Source organism: Gobius niger, assembly GCF_951799975.1.
Source record: "Gobius niger genome assembly, chromosome: 16".
Lineage (NCBI taxonomy): Eukaryota > Metazoa > Chordata > Actinopteri > Gobiiformes > Gobiidae > Gobius > Gobius niger.
In genome coordinates, this window is record NC_136867.1 from 29487998 (window position 1) to 29504982 (window position 16985).

General features: G+C 41.5%; 1 protein-coding gene across 1 annotated transcript in view; it reads left to right on the top strand.

Annotated features, from left to right (window-relative positions):
- The window catches only part of npas3 (neuronal PAS domain protein 3), a 236584-nt gene that overhangs the window by 184032 nt on the left and 35567 nt on the right, over nt 1-16985 (top strand). Inside the window, exons 5-6 of the mRNA XM_079573413.1 lie at nt 12827-12945; nt 14702-14895. Coding sequence (XP_079429539.1) covers nt 12827-12945; nt 14702-14895 — 313 coding nt within the window. The remainder of the gene's footprint in view (nt 1-12826; nt 12946-14701; nt 14896-16985) is intronic.

Below are 16985 nucleotides of genomic sequence, written 5' to 3' on the forward strand. Positions count from 1 at the left end.
TATATTAGGGTCTGTGCCTTAATAAAACATGTATATTAGGGTCTGTACATTAGTAAAACATGTATATTAGGGTCTGTGCCTTAACAAAACATGTATATTAGGGTCTGCGCATTAATAAACCATGTACATTAGGGCCTGTGCCTTAATAAAACATGTATATTAGGGCCTGTGCATTGATAAAACATGTATATTTCGGTCTGTACATTAATAAAACATGTATATTAGGGTCTGCGATTTAGTAAAACATGTATATTAGGGTCTGTATCTTAATAAAACATGTAAATTAGGGTTTGTACATTGATAAAACATGTATACTAGGGATGATGCTCTTTAAATATAAGGACTGCATGAACACTATAGGAAATGAGGCCCTGTGTCAGAAATCGTGAACCATTCCTTTAATATGTGCGTCTGGAGGATGATAAACGTTGGATTGTTTTCCACTTGTAGCGCCCGCCTTCGCCGCCGCCGCCGTTCGCCCTGACCTCTGACCCCCCCGCGTTCCCGCCCGTACGTGTCCTGTTTCCTCTCGTGCTTCGTTATCGCGGCCGAGTCCCGCTTCATTCTCATTCCTCTCCGCCTCGCCTCCGCTCGCCTCGGTTCCCCCGCGGTTCCTCGGGAGTTTCTGCCGCTCCGTCTTCGGGGGGAAACGGCGAGATTAGCTCCGGTTTGTGCATTCGTCAGGTGCCGCTCATTATTCAGCCCATACCATCGCCGCGCCGCCATTCTCCCCGCCGACGTCCCTGCGGTCGGATCGTGTTTGACAATTGAAGGACAAAGTGTTATTAAAGTCCATACGTGGAGCGGAGCCGGCAGAGGACGGTGGACAAAAGGGAAGAGTCTCTGAAGACGCAGAGCCAAAGGGGGCGGGGCCTGAGCGAGGAACAAACTTCAAACTCTCAGATCCGGTTTGATACTGGAGAAGTGTCACAGAACCTCAACCCAAAGATGAATTTGAGAATTATTATTACGTAAATAAGAGATAAAATACCTGCTAAAGTGGTGAGCCTCGTTTAGCCTCGGTGGTTACTGCGCAAAAACAGGATCATTAAAACACAAAATTGTACATTTACATATATTTGGGGATTCAAAAATTGCCTGCAGTATGTGTTTTGAAGATGAAGGAAAAAAAGTGTAATTTAGGAGTGAGCCAGATTTAAACGTGAAATTGACACAAAACATAATAAAAACTTATTTTATTTATATTATTACACTGCAAAAAGTCCTTTACTAGATTCATTTAGATGTCTCAATTTGAGCATAATAATCCAATTTTAGTTGTTTTGACTAGTTAAAGGGACTATAAGGAGTTTAAAAATGTTAAAATTAAGTATTTTCCTCCCCCTACATGTTCCAGCCATGTCCTAATGTGTAGAATGAGCTCAGACCTGTTCACCACAACTGCCTCTAAAATCCTGTACGGTCACTCAAAAATGTGTCACTTCGGCCCGAATTGTCATCATGCACGAGCTTAATATAGAAGGTGCAGTACACATATGGCCTGAGGTGGCAGTAGTGAGTATAAAAATGGCGAACTTGCTTCCAGCCCCTTTAACATTTAGTTGGGCATTTGACCTAGATTGTTTCACTTGTTCTGAGAGATTTCTGACTCGTTTCAATACATTTCACCATTATTTCAAGTACGTTTCTCTGCCAATTGGGTAAGAAAAATGGTCTTGTCCCATAGGCAGTTTTACTTTCTTATTTCAAGCGAGATTTACCATAGAACCAGTCTGAAATGTCCTCAAACTAGCAAAATAATCTTGGTCAGATCAGGAAAAGGGTCTATTTGGGTGAAAACCGCTCAAAACACGATACATTTCCTCAATTCAAGTCATTTAAGCCAATGCTTGATATTTACTTTTTGTAGTGTATATTATTTATTTATTTACAAATCATGCCAATTTATATCATACATACAGGGAATGTGGGTCCCTGTCCAAATTCAGAATCCTGACCCCAGAGGGGAACCTATTGTACATGTTTTAGTGGTAGGGGACTCCACAGAAAGGCCCCGTCCCAGTGGGAATCGAACGTGGACCTTCTAGCTGTGCAGCACGAGTGCTCACCACCCATTTATATTTGTGTCCCGTCACTGGAGTCAGGGACACGAGTTGGTTCTGGGGGCCTTTTGAGCTTTCAACAATGTGTAACACATGGAGATCTGATCATATTTGGAGAAGTGAGAGCAAGATGAAGTTAAGGACCCAGAATATTTCTAAACAGAGACTTCGGCCTCTAAAGTTTTGGGCAGTTCTGACGTCTCTGCTGCTCCAGTGACAGGACGGCTCATTTACATATTTACATCATCAGTCGCTCTGCAAAAGTCACTGGTTTCACGCAGAAAAATGAACTTCTGCAGTAGTATTCCATGTAGTAGTCTTCCATGTAGTAGTATTCCATGTAGTAGTATTCCATGTAGTAGTATTCCATGTAGTAGTATTCCAGCGTTAGCATTGGGCTAGTTAGAGCGTTAGCATCAGCAGCCGGCCTCCGTCAGACACAGGGAAGTGTTGCATCATCATGAGTCCACACACAAGGACACGCCCCCTCGGCGTGCGCCACATCTCCCACTTTTTCACCCTGAGGATTTCAGGCTTTTAAATAATTCTGTTAAATCTAGGGCGGCAACTAACGATTATTTTGTAATCGATTAGTCGATCGATCATTTTTACGATTAATCGCTTGGCTGTGAATGGTGTAAAATTTTATATCATATTATAGCCTAAGTGGCGCTGTTTAAGGAAGTGCTGATGGAGTAAACTAAAGGGAAATGTTTGTTTAAGGCTCTATTCATGAAATGCACATTGTACAAACCACTACAGACCCTAAATATACAATCAAAGTAGGTTTTCATCAAAATACTGCATTTTTTGGTCATTTTTGCTACATTTGAGTCTGTGTGAGCAGAAAACGATTACTCGATTACTAAAATAGTTGTCGACTCTTTCAATAATCAATTAGTTGTCGATTAATAAATTAGTCGTTTCAGCCCTAGTTAAATCTAAAACATGGAGAGGCTTCTTCGTGATCTCGGCTGAAAGAATCTGCAGAAAGCAAAAATCACCAATTTTCAAAAAAAGTCTTTCTTCTTTCTCGATTTGTGGGAAATTGAGTCGGTCGTTCTTGTGTCTCTGCTTCTCACGACAGTTCTGACGACGGGTACATTTTACAGTGTTGTGTTTCCCAAAAATCCAAAACTTTAAAAAAAATGTAAAGTTAAAAAAGCATTTTGTCATAATTGCAAATATTTCGTTTCTTTTTGAAGGCCATACCCCTTCTTTCCCCTCCCTCTCCTCCCCTCTCTCCCCTCTCTCCCCCTCTCTCCTTCCCTCTCTCTCCCCCCCTCTCTCCTCCCCTCTCTCCCCTCTCCCTCTCTCTCCCCCTCTCTCCCCCCTCTCCTCCTGAAGGGCGTTCTTTCTCTGGCGGAGGACATTTGCATATTAATTCCTTCTTTGGCTTTTTGAGATTAGAGCTTGTCAACACGAATCAGCGCTGATCAAAACGGCTGTTCACCAGAGACTCTGCCGTGGGGAGGGGGGGGGGGGGACGGAGGGAGGGGGAGGGGGGGGAGAGAGAAAGGGGGAGAGGGGGGGAGAGGGGGGAGGCGGGGGGCGAGGCCTCGACTCGGCCTGGTTCAGTCTTTTGGATGATTGAGTAATGTCTTTATTTCAATCACAGAACGACAGAAGGATCTACTCCTCATCGTCATGGAGACAATACTGTACCTCAGGGGCCTCGGATCTTTGCAAAAACGGCTCTTTGTGAAGTAAAAGCGGCTCTTTGTGAAGTAAAAGCGGCTCTTTGTGAAGTAAAAGCGGCTCTTTGTGAAGTAAAAGCGGCTCTTTGTGAAGTAAAAGCGGCTCTTTGTGAAGTAAAAGCGGCTCTTTGTGAAGTAAAAGCGGCTCTTTGTGAAGTAAAAGCGGCTCTTTGTGAAGTAAAAGCGTCTCTTTGTGAAGTAAAAGCGTCTCTTTGTGAAGTAAAAGCGTCTCTTTGTGAAGTAAAAGGCGTCTCTTTGTGAAGGTAAAAGCAGCTCTTTGTGAAGTAAAAGCGTCTCTTTGTGAAGTAAAAGCAGCTCTTTGTGAAGTAAAAGCGTCTCTTTGTGAAGGTAAAAGCGGCTCTTTGTGAAGTAAAAGCGGCTCTTTGTGAAGTAAAAGCGGCTCTTTGTGAAGTAAAAGGGGCTCTTTGTGAAGTAAAAGCGGCTCTTTGTGAAGTAAAAGTGTCTCTTTGTGAAGTAAAAGCAGCTCTTTGTGAAGTAAAACCAGCTCTTTGTGAAGTAAAAGCAGCTCTTTGTGAAGTAAAAGCAGGTCTTTGTGAAGTAAAAGCGGCTCTTTGTGAAGTAAAAGCGTCTCTTTGTGAAGTAAAAGCGGCTCTTTGTGAAGTAAAAGCGTCTCTTTGTGAAGTAAAAGCAGCTCTTTGTGAAGTAAAAGTGTCTCTTTGTGAAGTAAAAGCAGCTCTTTGTGAAGTAAAAGCAGCTCTTTGTGAAGTAAAAGCAGCTCTTTGTGAAGTAAAACCGGCTCTTTGTGAAGTAAAAGCAGCTCTTTGTGAAGTAAAAGCAGCTCTTTGTGAAGTAAAAGCGGCTCTTTGTGAAGTAAAAGCGTCTCTTTGTGAAGTAAAAGCAGCTCTTTGTGAAGTAAAAGCAGCTCTTTGTGAAGTAAAAGCGAGTCTTTGTGAAGTAAAAGCGGCTCTTTGTGAAGTAAAAGCGGCTCTTTGTGAAGTAAAAGCGGCTCTTTGTGAAGTAAAAGCGTCTCTTTGTGAAGTAAAAGCGTCTCTTTGAGAAGTAAAAGCAGCTCTTTGTGAAGTAAAAGCGGCTCTTTGTGAAGTAAAAGCGGCTCTTTGTGAAGTAAAAGCAGCTCTTTGTGAAGTAAAAGCAGCTCTTTGTGAAGTAAAAGCAGCTCTTTGTGAAGTAAAAGCAGCTCTTTGTGAAGTAAAAGCGTCTCTTTGTGAAGTAAAAGCGTCTCTTTGTGAAGTAAAAGCAGCTCTGCGAAGTAAAAGCGGCTCTTTGTGAAGTAAAAGCAGCTCTTTGTGAAGTAAAAGCTGCTCTTTGTGAAGTAAAAGCTGCTCTTTGTGAAGTAAAAGCGTCTCTTTGTGAAGTAAAAGCAGCTCTTTGTGATGTAAAAGCAGCTCTTTGTGAAGTAAAAGCGTCTCTTTGTGAAGTAAAAGCGACTCTTTGTGAAGTAAAAGCAGCTCTTTGTGAAGTAAAAGCAGCTCTTTGTGAAGTCAAAGCAGCTCTTTGTGAAGTAAAAGCAGCTCTTTGTGAAGTAAAAGTGTCTCTTTGTGAAGTAAAAGCGTCTCTTTGTGAAGTAAAAGCGTCTCTTTGTGAAGTAAAAGTGTCTCTTTGTGAAGTAAAAGCGTCTCTTTGTGAAGTAAAAGCGTCTCTTTGTGAAGTAAAAGCGTCTCTTTGTGAAGTAAAAGCGGCTCTTTGTGAAGTAAAAGCGTCTCTTTGTGAAGTAAAAGCAGCTCTTTGTGAAGTAAAAGTGGCTCTTTGTGAAGTAAAAGCTGCTCTTTGTGAAGTAAAAGCAGCTCTTTGTGAAGTAAAAGCGTCTCTTTGTGAAGTAAAAGCGGCTCTTTGTGAAGTAAAAGCGGCTCTTTGTGAAGTAAAAGCGGCTCTTTGTGAAGTACTTTTGGTGAAGCACGAGCTCTAACCACTGAGCCACCGCAGCTCAGAGGATGAACAACAATCAGAGAGTTTATTCTTTCATTTTGTTCAGAGCAAAAATAAACTTTCTTAAAGGAAATGTTAAATGTGTAAAGCCTTTGGCTCCAGGGAGACGAGATCGATTCAGAAAACTGAGAGTGAGACATTTCATAAAGCTCAACTCAGACAGTGATTAAAGGTGCATTACGTAAGTTTTTATACGAGGAAAATGTTGATATTTGACCCTTCAGTGACACAGCAGTATCTGCAGGGCCGGATTTAAGTAAAAGGGGCCCCGGGGCTAAAGTCATTTCAGGGCCCCCATATACTGTATGTCTGTCTGTCGCATCTCTCTCTCTACAATGAAAAGCTGGAAGAAGCTTTGCTGCTGCCGGCCCGGTGGGGGGACAAACGGGGGTCTGGGGGGGCCTCCCACAGAGAGGTTTTATTTATATTTTAATGGAGCAATTTGGTGCATTTTCATGCATTTTAACAAACCGATCGGTACATATTGTTTAGTCCTGGTTTAGTCCTGGTTTAGTCCTGGTTTAGTCCTGGTTTAGTCCTGGTTTAGTCCTGGTTTAGTCCTGGTTTAGCCCTGGTTTATTCCTGGTTTAGTCCTGGTTTAGTCCTGGTTTATTCCTGGTTTATTCCTGGTTTAGTCCTGGTTTAGTCCTGGTTTATTCCTGGTTTATTCCTGGTTTATTCCTGGTTTAGTCCTGGTTTATTCCTGGTTTATTCCTGGTTTATTCCTGGTTTAGTCCTGGTTTAGTCCTGGTTTAGTCCTGGTTTATTCCTGGTTTATTCCTGGTTTAGTCCTGGTTTAGTCCTGGTTTAGTCCTGGTTTATTCCTGGTTTATTCCTGGTTTAGTCCTGGTTTATTCCTGGTTTATTCCTGGTTTAGTCCTGGTTTATTCCTGGTTTAGTCCTGGTTTAGTCCTGGTTTATTCCTGGTTTAGTCCTGGTTTATTCCTGGTTTAGTCCTGGTTTATTCCTGGTTTATTCCTGGTTTAGTCCTGGTTTAGTCCTGGTTTATTCCTGGTTTAGTCCTGGTTTAGTCCTGGTTTATTCCTGGTTTATTCCTGGTTTAGTCCTGGTTTAGTCCTGGTTTAGTCCTGGTTTATTCCTGGTTTATTCCTGGTTTAGTCCTGGTTTATTCCTGGTTTAGTCCTGGTTTAGTCCTGGTTTAGTCCTGGTTTATTCCTGGTTTAGTCCTGGTTTAGTCCTGGTTTAGTCCTGGTTTATTCCTGGTTTAGTCCTGGTTTAGTCCTGGTTTAGTCCTGGTTTATTCCTGGTTTAGTCCTGGTTTAGCCCTGGTTTATTCCTGGTTTAGTCCTGGTTTAGTCCTGGTTTAGTCCTGGTTTAGTCTTGGTTTAGTCCTGCTTTAGTCCTGGTTTAGTCCTGGTTTAGTCCAGGTTTAGTCCTGGTTTAGTCTTGGTTTAGTCCTGGTTTAGTCTTTGTTTAGTCCTGGTTTAGTCTTGGTTTAGTCTTGGTTTTGTCCTGGTTTAGTCTTGGTTTAGTCCTGGTTTAGTCTTGGTTTAGTCCTGGTTTTGTCCTGGTTTAGTCTTGGTTTAGTCTTGGTTTAGTCTTGGTTTAGTCCTGGTTTATTCCTGGTTTAGTCCTGGTTTAGTCTTGGTTTAGTCCTGGTTTAGTCCTGGTTTAGTCCTGGTTTAGTCCTGGTTTAGTCTTGGTTTAGTCCTGGTTTAGTCCTGGTTTAGTCCTGGTTTAGTCCTGGTTTATTCCTGGTTTAGTCCTGGTTTATTCCTGGTTTAGTCCTGGTTTAGTCCTGGTTTAGTCCTGGTTTATTCCTGGTTTAGTCCTGGTTTATTCCTGGTTTAGTCCTGGTTTAGTCCTGGTTTAGTCCTGGTTTAGTCCTGGTTTAGTCTTGGTTTAGTCCTGCTTTAGTCCTGGTTTAGTCCTGGTTTACTCCTGGTTTAGTCCTGGTTTAGACCTGGTTTGATCCTGGTTTAGTCCTGGTTTAGTCCTGGTTTAGTCCTGGTTTAGTCCTGGTTTAGTCCTGGTTTAGACCTGGTTTAGTCCTGGTTTAGTCCTGGTTTAGTCCTGGTTTAGACCTGGTTTAGTCCTGGTTTAGACCTGGTTTAGTCCTGGTTTAGACCTGGTTTAGTCCTGGTTTAGTCCTGGTTTGATCCTGGTTTAGTCCTGGTTTAGTCCTGGTTTAGTCCTGGTTTAGTCCTGGTTTAGTCCTGGTTTAGTCCTGGTTTAGACCTGGTTTAGTCCTGGCTCAGTCCTGGTTTAGTCCTGGTTTAGTCCTGGTTTAGTCCTGGTTTAGACCTGGTTTAGTCCTGGTTTAGTCCTGGTTTAGTCCTGGTTTAGTCCTGGTTTAGTCCTGGTTGAGTCCTGGTTTAGTCCTGGTTGAGTCCTGGTTTAGTCCTGGTTGAGTCCTGGTTGAGTCCTGGTTTAGTCCTGGTTGAGTCCTGGTTTAGTCCTGGTTTATTCCTGGTTTATTCCTGGTTTAGTCCTGGTTTAGTCCTGGTTTAGTCCTGGTTTAGTCCTGGTTTAGTCCTGAAGTGAATCCTCGCCGTTCTGTGATAAATCTTGCTTGTTTTGAAAGTGCGGCGTTTCCCTTTTGACAAACGGACTTCCTCACCTTCAGAACGCCGCGTCCCGATTGGTCCTCGGCCATGCCCCGCCCCCTCCGCGGTTTAACCCTGACAGTGACGGATGCACTTCCTGTTTGTGTCCCGCGCCTGAAGGACGAGGGCTGACAGGGACAAGATGGCCGCCGAGACAGATCCATCCGAGCGCTGTCAGAGTTAATGAGAGCGAGATGATCGGATCCCCGCCTGATTTATTATTTTATTATTTATTTTATTATTATTCACGCCGTCATAGTTTAAAGTTTAAAGTTTTCATAGCTTTTAAAAAAAAATCTATATTCTGTGTTGTATGTTTTATGTTGCCGCTGCTGTCTCCCACAAAGGAAATGACCATATTTGGATCACAGCGTCAGGGAAAGAAGGAAGGAAAGAAGAAAGGAAGGAAAGAAGGAAAGAAGAAGGAAAGAAGGAAAGAAGGAAGGAAGGAAGGAGGAAAGAAAGGAGGAAGGAGGAAGGAAGGAAAGAAGGAAAGAAGGAAAGAAGGAAGAAAAGATGAAAGGAAGGAAGGAAAGAAGGAAGGAAGGAAGGAAGGAGGAAGGAAGGAGGAAGGAAGGAAAGAAGGAAGAAAAGATGAAAGGAAGGAAGGAAAGAAGGAAGGAAAGAAGGAAGGAAGGAAGGAGGAAGGAAGGAAGGATAGAAAGAAGGAAGGAAGGAAGGAAGGAAGAAAAGAAGGAAGGGAGAAAGAAGGAAGGAAGGAAGGAAAGAAGGAAGGAAGGAAAGAAGGAAAGAAGGAAGGAAGGAAGAAAGAAGGAAGGAAGAAAAGAAGGAAGGAAAGAAGGAAGGAAGGAAGAAAAGAAGGAAGGAAGGAAGGAAAGAAGGGAGGAAAGAAGGAAGGAAGGAAGAAAAGAAGGAAGGAAAGAAGGAAGGAAGGAAGAAAAGAAGGAAGGAAAGAAGGAAGCAAGGAGGAAGGAAGGAAGGAAAGAGGGAAGGAAGGAAGGAAAGAAGGAAAGAAGGAAGGAAAGAAGGAAGCAAGGAGGAAGGAAGAAAGGAAAGAGGGAGGGAAGGAAGGAAGGAAAGAGGGAAGGAAGGAAAGAAGGAAAGAAAGAAGGAAGCAAGGAGGAAGGAAGGAAAGAGGGAAGGAAGGAAGGAAGGAAAGAGGGAAGGAAGGAAAGAGGGAAGGAAGGAAGGAAGGAAAGAAAGAAGGAAAGAAGGAAAGAAGGAAGGAAGAAAAGAAGGAAGGAAGGAAAGAAGGAAGGAAGGAAAGAAGGAAAGAAGGGAGTAAAGAAGGAAGGAAGAAAAGAAGGAAAGAAAGAAAGAAAGAAAGAAAGAAAGAAAGAAAGAAAGAAAGAAAGAAAGAAAGAAAGAAAGAAAGAAAGAAAGAAAGAAAGAAAGAAAGAAGCTGCTGCTGCTGTCTCCCATACAGGAAATGCCCATATTTGGATTACAGCGTCATCTCGGTCACAGCCTTTCCTGTTACACGTGGATACCAAACCTGTCAGTATGTGTGAATGAATAAGCGCCGGACTCACTTCCTGGATGAGTCTCAGAGGATAAACCTGGTACAGACAGAGTTAGTTCTGTTTTTGACTCTGACAGAGTAAAATCCGCTGAAGTGTTTTGTTTCCGGACTGATCCTCGCTCTCGCTCACACGTGTTCTGACGCTGATGACTCTTTTGTCTCGGTTTCTGCTTAATTACCGCCTCGTCTCGTCCCGCAGACGTGTTTGGACGTTCGCGGACGTGTTTGGACGTTTGAGCGACAGTTTGACAAAAGCCGTGACAGGACTGACGGATTTATTATAGTTTTAATCTCTTTTTTCGACGCCGGGCTTCGATAATACAGACCTATCAAACAAAAGTGTGAAAACATGAGAGACTTTGGGGGGATGATTCTTTAATGAGACAGAACGAGGCGCTAACGTAGAAACTTCACCTTTAAACAGAAAAAAAACCCTGATCTTTTCAATAACAGTTTCATTATTCACTGATTCAATGTTTCTCCATAGATTTATTTGGGACGTTTTCATTTTAACCTCTTAACCCCCGCCTGAACCGAGAGGATCTTTTTCCTCACGTCATCAGATTTTTTTTCCATCATTTTGTTGTTGGGTATTCAACTCATTTTTGTAACTTTTTTGTCATTTTTTTTGTCATTTTTTTTGTCATTTTTTGTCACATTTTTTTACCATATTTTTGTAGTTTTTTTGTAACATTTTGTCACATTTTTTGTAATTTTTTCATCAATTTTTATCACATTTTTGTCACATTTTTTCATTTTTTGGTCACATTTTGTCCATTTTTTGTCAATTTTTTTGTCAATTTTTTTGTAATTTTTTGTCCATTTTTTTCCACATTTTTGTCAATTTCTTGTGACATTTTTGCCACTTTTTCATCAATTTTTCGTCACATTTTTTGTAATTATTTTGTAATTTTTTGGTCACAGTTTTGTAATTTTTTTTGCCAAATTTTTATCACATTTTTGTCGTATTTTTGTAATTGTTTTGTAATTTTTTTGTAATTTTTTTGTCAATTTCTTGTGACATTTTTGCCACTTTTCATCCATTTTTCGTCTCTTTTTTTGTAAATGTTTTCTCACTTTTTTGTCACATTTCCATCATTGTTTTCGTCTCAGTTCTGTCGCTATTTTCACACCTTTTTTCCAGAAGCTTTTGGACTGGGGTAAAGCCAAACTGGAGAAAATGTGCTCGGTTCAGGTGGGAGTTAAGGAGTTAAGGGTCATTGTCTCACATTGTGGAGCTCCAACAGACCGACTGAACAATATTTATAAGATTTTTCTTATTCCCAGCCTGATTTATTGAGTTTTGAATTAAAAAAAACAAGGTGAAATTTAAAGTTGTATAGATTTTGTTTACCACTGTAATGAACAGCTTATTTTAAAACTAAACAAGGTAAACAAACTCTCCCTGAAAAAGTTTTAGTTAGTTGTAATTTTGTCATATATCAGGCATATTCATACTTTTTTATGAAAAACAGGAAGTGACAGAAAACACATTTTTACTCCATATGTTTGTCAGTCAATTACAGATGTTTCAAACTGATGCCTCCATATTTAAAAAGTTTCCTTACCTTATAGCCGCCCAGATGTGCGTCAGCGTCCGCCATGATAAGAAGTGTCCGAATTGGTCTGTCAGTGAGGAAGGAGTTAGGGGGAGGAGCCTCAGTGCTAACTATCATAGCCACTTTAGCATAGCGACCTCTGATGCTAACTCTCATAGCTACTTTAGCATAGCGACCTCTAATGCTAACTATATCATAGCCACTTTAGCATAGCGACCTCTGGTGCTAACTATCATAGCCACTTTAGCATAGGGACCTCTGATGCTAACTATCATAGCCACTTTAGCATAGCGACCTCTGGTGCTAACTATCATAGCCACTTTAGCATAGCGACCTCTGGTGCTAACTATCATAGCCACTTTAGCATAGGGACCTCTGGTGCTAACTATCATAGCCACTTTAGCATAGCGACCTCTGGTGCTAACTATCATGGCCACTTTAGCATAGCGACCTCTGGTGCTAACTATCATAGCCACTTTAGCATAGCGACCTCTGGTGCTAACTATCATAGCCACTTTAGCATAGCGACCTCTCTGCTAACTAACCTGTGATTAGGAGCTATGTGCCATCCCATAAGTCACTGCACCGCCAATCCCCCCACCCCCCTCGGCCCCGCCCTCAGTGATTCATGCTCAACCACTGGTGATTGACAGGAGCACATTTAATAAAAAAAAATGGAATAAGATTCTGCCCAAGCCAAACTTTATAAAGTGATAAATCCATGTTGTCGTCCCCACAGCTCAGTCACATGTCAGTGTTAAAGAGGAAACTCAGGAAACAGATTAAATGTTTTTGTTTTCATTCAGTACAAACTTAAGCCACATGGATCATTTGTTACTGTAGCTTTAAGAAACAGCTGTGGAGATAAAATATCACTAAAGGGAAACGTGAAGGATCATCTGGATTTTTACTCTTTATTTGGACACTATGTTGTTGCGTATGTAATACACTAGGGGGCGACATGCGCTTCTGTTTGCCTGCAGTCTGACAATAACCTTAAAGAAGAAGAACAGGAGCTGTCGGTGATGTCACTTCCCCTTCCCCTGGGTGAGGACGGTTGAATTGGGAAAGTGCTGCTGAAGCTCTAGTTCACTAACTGCATAGATCTAACAGGTGACCCCATGAAAGGTTAAAGGTCAGGAGGTTTAGGACACAGAGGCGATGATCTGATGGTTTCAGACGCAGCCTGTGTCTTTTGGATTTGTTTCAGTTTTTTTCCTGTGTTGTTTGCACGACTGGATTTGTTGTCCCGATGTGTCCGATTAACTTTCGAATATTGTTTGATGAAAGGTTTGCAAATCTTAAGAAATGAAACATGCCACAGATTCTTGCGGTTTGATCGTGTCCAGTTCTGGTCAAAGCACTTGGTTTCGTTACTTGAGTAAAAGTTCAGATACTTCTCACATTAAAGACAAAAGGACCTTTGACTGGAGCCTTTATAGAAATGCAGTGGAGTGAAAGAAAGTAGTTCTTCTCTAAAGCTCCACTGAAGTGCAGTACTGCAGTAAATGTACTTTTGTTCCTGACGTATTTGTGTGTGATGTTTCCACAGTGGAGTCTCCGAGTCCGGGTCTGCTCGCTCCGGACAATATTCTGGAGAAATCCTTCTTCATCAGGATGAAATCCACTCTGACCAAGAGAGGAGTCCACATCAAGTCCTCAGGATACAAGGTACTCTTACTTTACAATCAGTATACATTTATATATATATATATGTTTGAATCACACTGAGGGGCTTCATTTGTGACAGAATGACAGGTATAGTTATATTTATACTTAAACTATACTTAGAATATTCATAATTCATCCAGAAAAGATTTATTAAAGAAAACCCAGAGTAAATATGAGTTAAAAGAGCCTGTAGTGGCTCTACAGCAGGTTAACCTCAGATACAAACCATTATAGAGCGATGACATCATCACTTAACAAACGTATAAATGTCAGAAAAATCACAATAAGGTTTTTTTTTGTCCAAATTGCTCTCTTAGAACGTCCTTTAGTTAAATATGCACTTCGGCATGTAGCATTAAAAACATAGCTTTGGTAATGAGGTGTGACATGGCGCTCCCGAATAACCCTTTCCTTCCCTCTCCTCTCCTCTCTTCTCCTCTCCTTCCTCTCCTCTCCTTCCTCCCCTCTCCTTTCCTCTCCTTTCCTTTCCTTTCCTCTCTTCTCTTCTCTTCTCTTCTCTTCTCTTCTCTTCTCTTCTCTTCTCTTCTCTTCTCCTCCCCTCCTCTCTCCTCTCCTCTCCTCCTCTCTCCTCTCCTCTCCTCTCCTCTCCTCTCCTCTCCTCTCCTCTCCTCTCCTCTCCTCTCCTCTCCTCTCCTCTCTCCTCTCCTCTCCTCTCTCCTCTCTCCTCTCTCCTCTCCTTTCCTTCCCTCTCCTCTCCTCTCCTCTCCTTTCCTTCCCTCTCCTCTCCTCCTCTCTCCTCTCCTTTCCTTCCCTCTCCTCTTCTCCTCTCCTCCTCTCTCCTCTCCTTCCCTTCCCTCTCCTCTCCTCTCCTTTCCTCTCCTTTCCTTTCCTCTCCTCTCCTCACCTCTCCTCTCCTCTCCTCTCCTCTCCTTCCCTCTCCTCTCCTCTCCTCTCCTCTCCCCTCCTCTCTCCTCTCCGTTCCTCCTCTCTCCTCTCCTCCTCTCCTTTCCTCTCCTCTCCTTTCCTCTCCTTTCCTCTCCTCTCCTTTCCTCTCCTCTCCTTTCCTTTCCTCCCCTCCTCTCTCCTCTCCTTTCTCTCCTCTCTCCTCTCTCCTCTCCTCCTCTCTCCTCTCCTTTCCTTCCCTCTCCTCTCCTCCTCTCTCCTCTCCTTTCCTTCCCTCTCCTCTTCTCCTCTCCTCCTCTCTCCTCTCCTTTCCTCTCCTTTCCTTTCCTCTCCTCTCCTCACCTCTCCTCTCCTCTCCTCTCCTTCCCTCTCCTCTCCTTTCCTCTCCTCTCCTCTCCTCTCCTCTCCTCTCCTCTCCCTTCCTCTCTCCTCACCTCTCCTCTCCTCTCCTCTCCTCTCCTCTCCTCTCCTCTCCCTTCCTCTCTCCTCACCTCTCCTCTCCTCTCCTCTCCTCTCCTCTCCTCTCCTCTCCTCTCCTCTCCTCTCCTTCCCTCTCCTCTCCTACTCTCCTCCTCTCCCCTCTCCTCTCCTCTCCTCTCCTCTCCTCTCCTCTCCTCTCCTCTCCTCTCCTCTCCTCTCCCCTCCCCTCTCCTCTCCTCTCCTCTCCTCTCCTCTCCTCTCCTCTCCTCTCCTCTCCTTTCTTCTCCTCTCCTCTCCTCTTCTTTCCTCTCCTCTCCTCTCCTCTCCTTTCCTCTCCTCTCCTCTCCTCTCCTCTCCTCTCCTCTCCTCTTCTTTCCTCTCCTCTCCTCTCCTCTCCTTTCTTCTCCTCTCCTCTCCTCTCCTCTCCTCTCCTCTCCTCACCTCCCCTCCCCTCTCCTCCCCCCCTCTGCAGGTGATCCATGTGACGGGGCGTCTCCGCATCCGCATGGCGCTGACCCACAGTCGCTCGGTGCCTTGCCAGGTGATGGGGATGGTGGTGGTGGCCCACGCTCTGCCCCCGCCCACCATCAACGAGGTCCGCATCGACTGCCAGATGTTCGTCACCAGAGTCAACATGGACCTGAAGTTCGTCTACTGCGAGAACAGGTGAGAGGGAGGAGACTCAAGAAAAATGTGACAAATATTCTGCAAAAATTTGACAAAAATCCAACAAAAATGTGACAAAAATTCAACAAAAAATGTGACAAAAATTCAACAAAAATGTGACAAAAATTCAACAAAAATGTGACAAAAATTCAACAAAAAATGACAAAAACTCAACAAAAATGTGACAAAAATTCAACAAAATTGTGACAAAAATTCAGCAAAAAAATGACAAAAATTCTCCAAAAATGTGACAAAAATTCTCCAAAAATGTGACAAAAATCCAAAAAAATGTGACAAAAATTCAACAAAAATGTGACAAAAATTCAACAAAAAAATTACAAAAATTCAACAAAAATGTGACAAAAATGCAACAAAAATGTGACAAAAATTCAACAAAAAAATGACGAAAATTCTCCAAAAATGTGACAAAAATTCTCCAAAAATGTGACAAAAATTCAACAAAAAAATTACAAAAATTCAACAAAAATTCAACAAAAATGTGACAAAAATTCAACAAAAATGTGACAAAAATGCAACAAAAATGTGACAAAAATTCAACAAAAAAATTACAAAAATTCTCCAAAAATGTGACAAAAATTCTCCAAAAATGTGACAAAAATTCAACAAAAAAATTACAAAAATTCAACAAAAATGTGACAAAAATTCAACAAAAATGTGACAAAAATGCAACAAAAATGTGACAAAAATTCAACAAAAAATGTGACAAAAACTCAACAAAAAATGACAAAAATTCAACAAAAAATGACAAAAATTCAACAAAAATGTGACAAAACTTAAAAAAAAAGACAAAAATTCAACAAAACTGTGACAAAAATTCAACAAAAATGTGACAAAAATTCAACAAAAATGTGACTAAAATTCAACAAAAATGTGACAAAAATTCAACAAAAAAATGACAAAAATGTGACAAAACTTTAAAAAAAGACAAAAATTCAACAAAAATGTGACAAAAATTCAACAAAAAAAAGACAAAAATGTGACAAAACTTTAAAAAAAAGACAAAAATTCAACAAAACTGTGACAAAAACTCAACAAAAATGTGACAAAAACTCAACAAAAATGTGACAAAAACTCAACAAAAATTCAACAAAAATGTGACAAAAACTCAACAAAAATGTGATAAAAACTCAACAAAAATTCAACAAAAATGTGACAAAAACTCAACAAAAATTCAAGAAAAATGTGACAAAAACTCAACAAAAACTCAACAAAAATTCAACAAAAATTCAACAAAAATTCAACAAAAATTCAACAAAAATTCAAGAAAAATTCAACAAAAATTCAACAAAAAAATGACAAAAATGTGACAAAACTTCAAAAAAAAAGACAAAAATTCAACTAAAACTCAACAAAAATGTGACAAAAATTCAACAAAAACTCAACAAAAAATGACAAAAATTTAACAAAAATGTGACAATAATTAAACAAAAATGTGACAGAAAATCAACAAAAATGTGACAAAAACTCAACAAAAACTCAACAAAAATGTGACAAAAACTCAAAAACTCAACAAAAATGGAAAAAAAGAAAAGAAAAAAAAACATACAAAAGTGACACAACACAGCAACAATGCGAGGAAAAAGATCAGTTTTGTGGGTCTTTCAAACGAGGTGTTATATAGCAACGAGGTTGCTATATAACAGCCAAAGAGGACAGCATGCATTTGGTTCAGGCGGGTGGAAAGAGGTTGTACATACTATATGACCTCATTGGGTGCATTGACAGTATTTCTACGTTTTTTCTCCCATTTAATACTGTTCAAAGCACTTTCTGATGTGTGTAGTAATGTTCCTCTTGAGGGCCAGAGGTTCTGTGCTGGAGGCCCAGAAACGTTGCCCGCCCTGATCTGGAATGTGGTCCGAGCTCGTCCCTGATATGATCTGATCCAGCTTTGTAGAAATGTTAAATTCTGCCTAATCCACCTTTCCTTCAGTTTAGTTTCTCTTCAGACTCCCTGAGCCCCGGGCCCGTCTCCGATCCGTGCGTTCCGTCGCTCGCTCGCGCTTTGTCTCGTTTCGCCGACTAATTTCTGGCCGCACTTGTGCAGCACGCCTCGTTCCCGCCCGCGC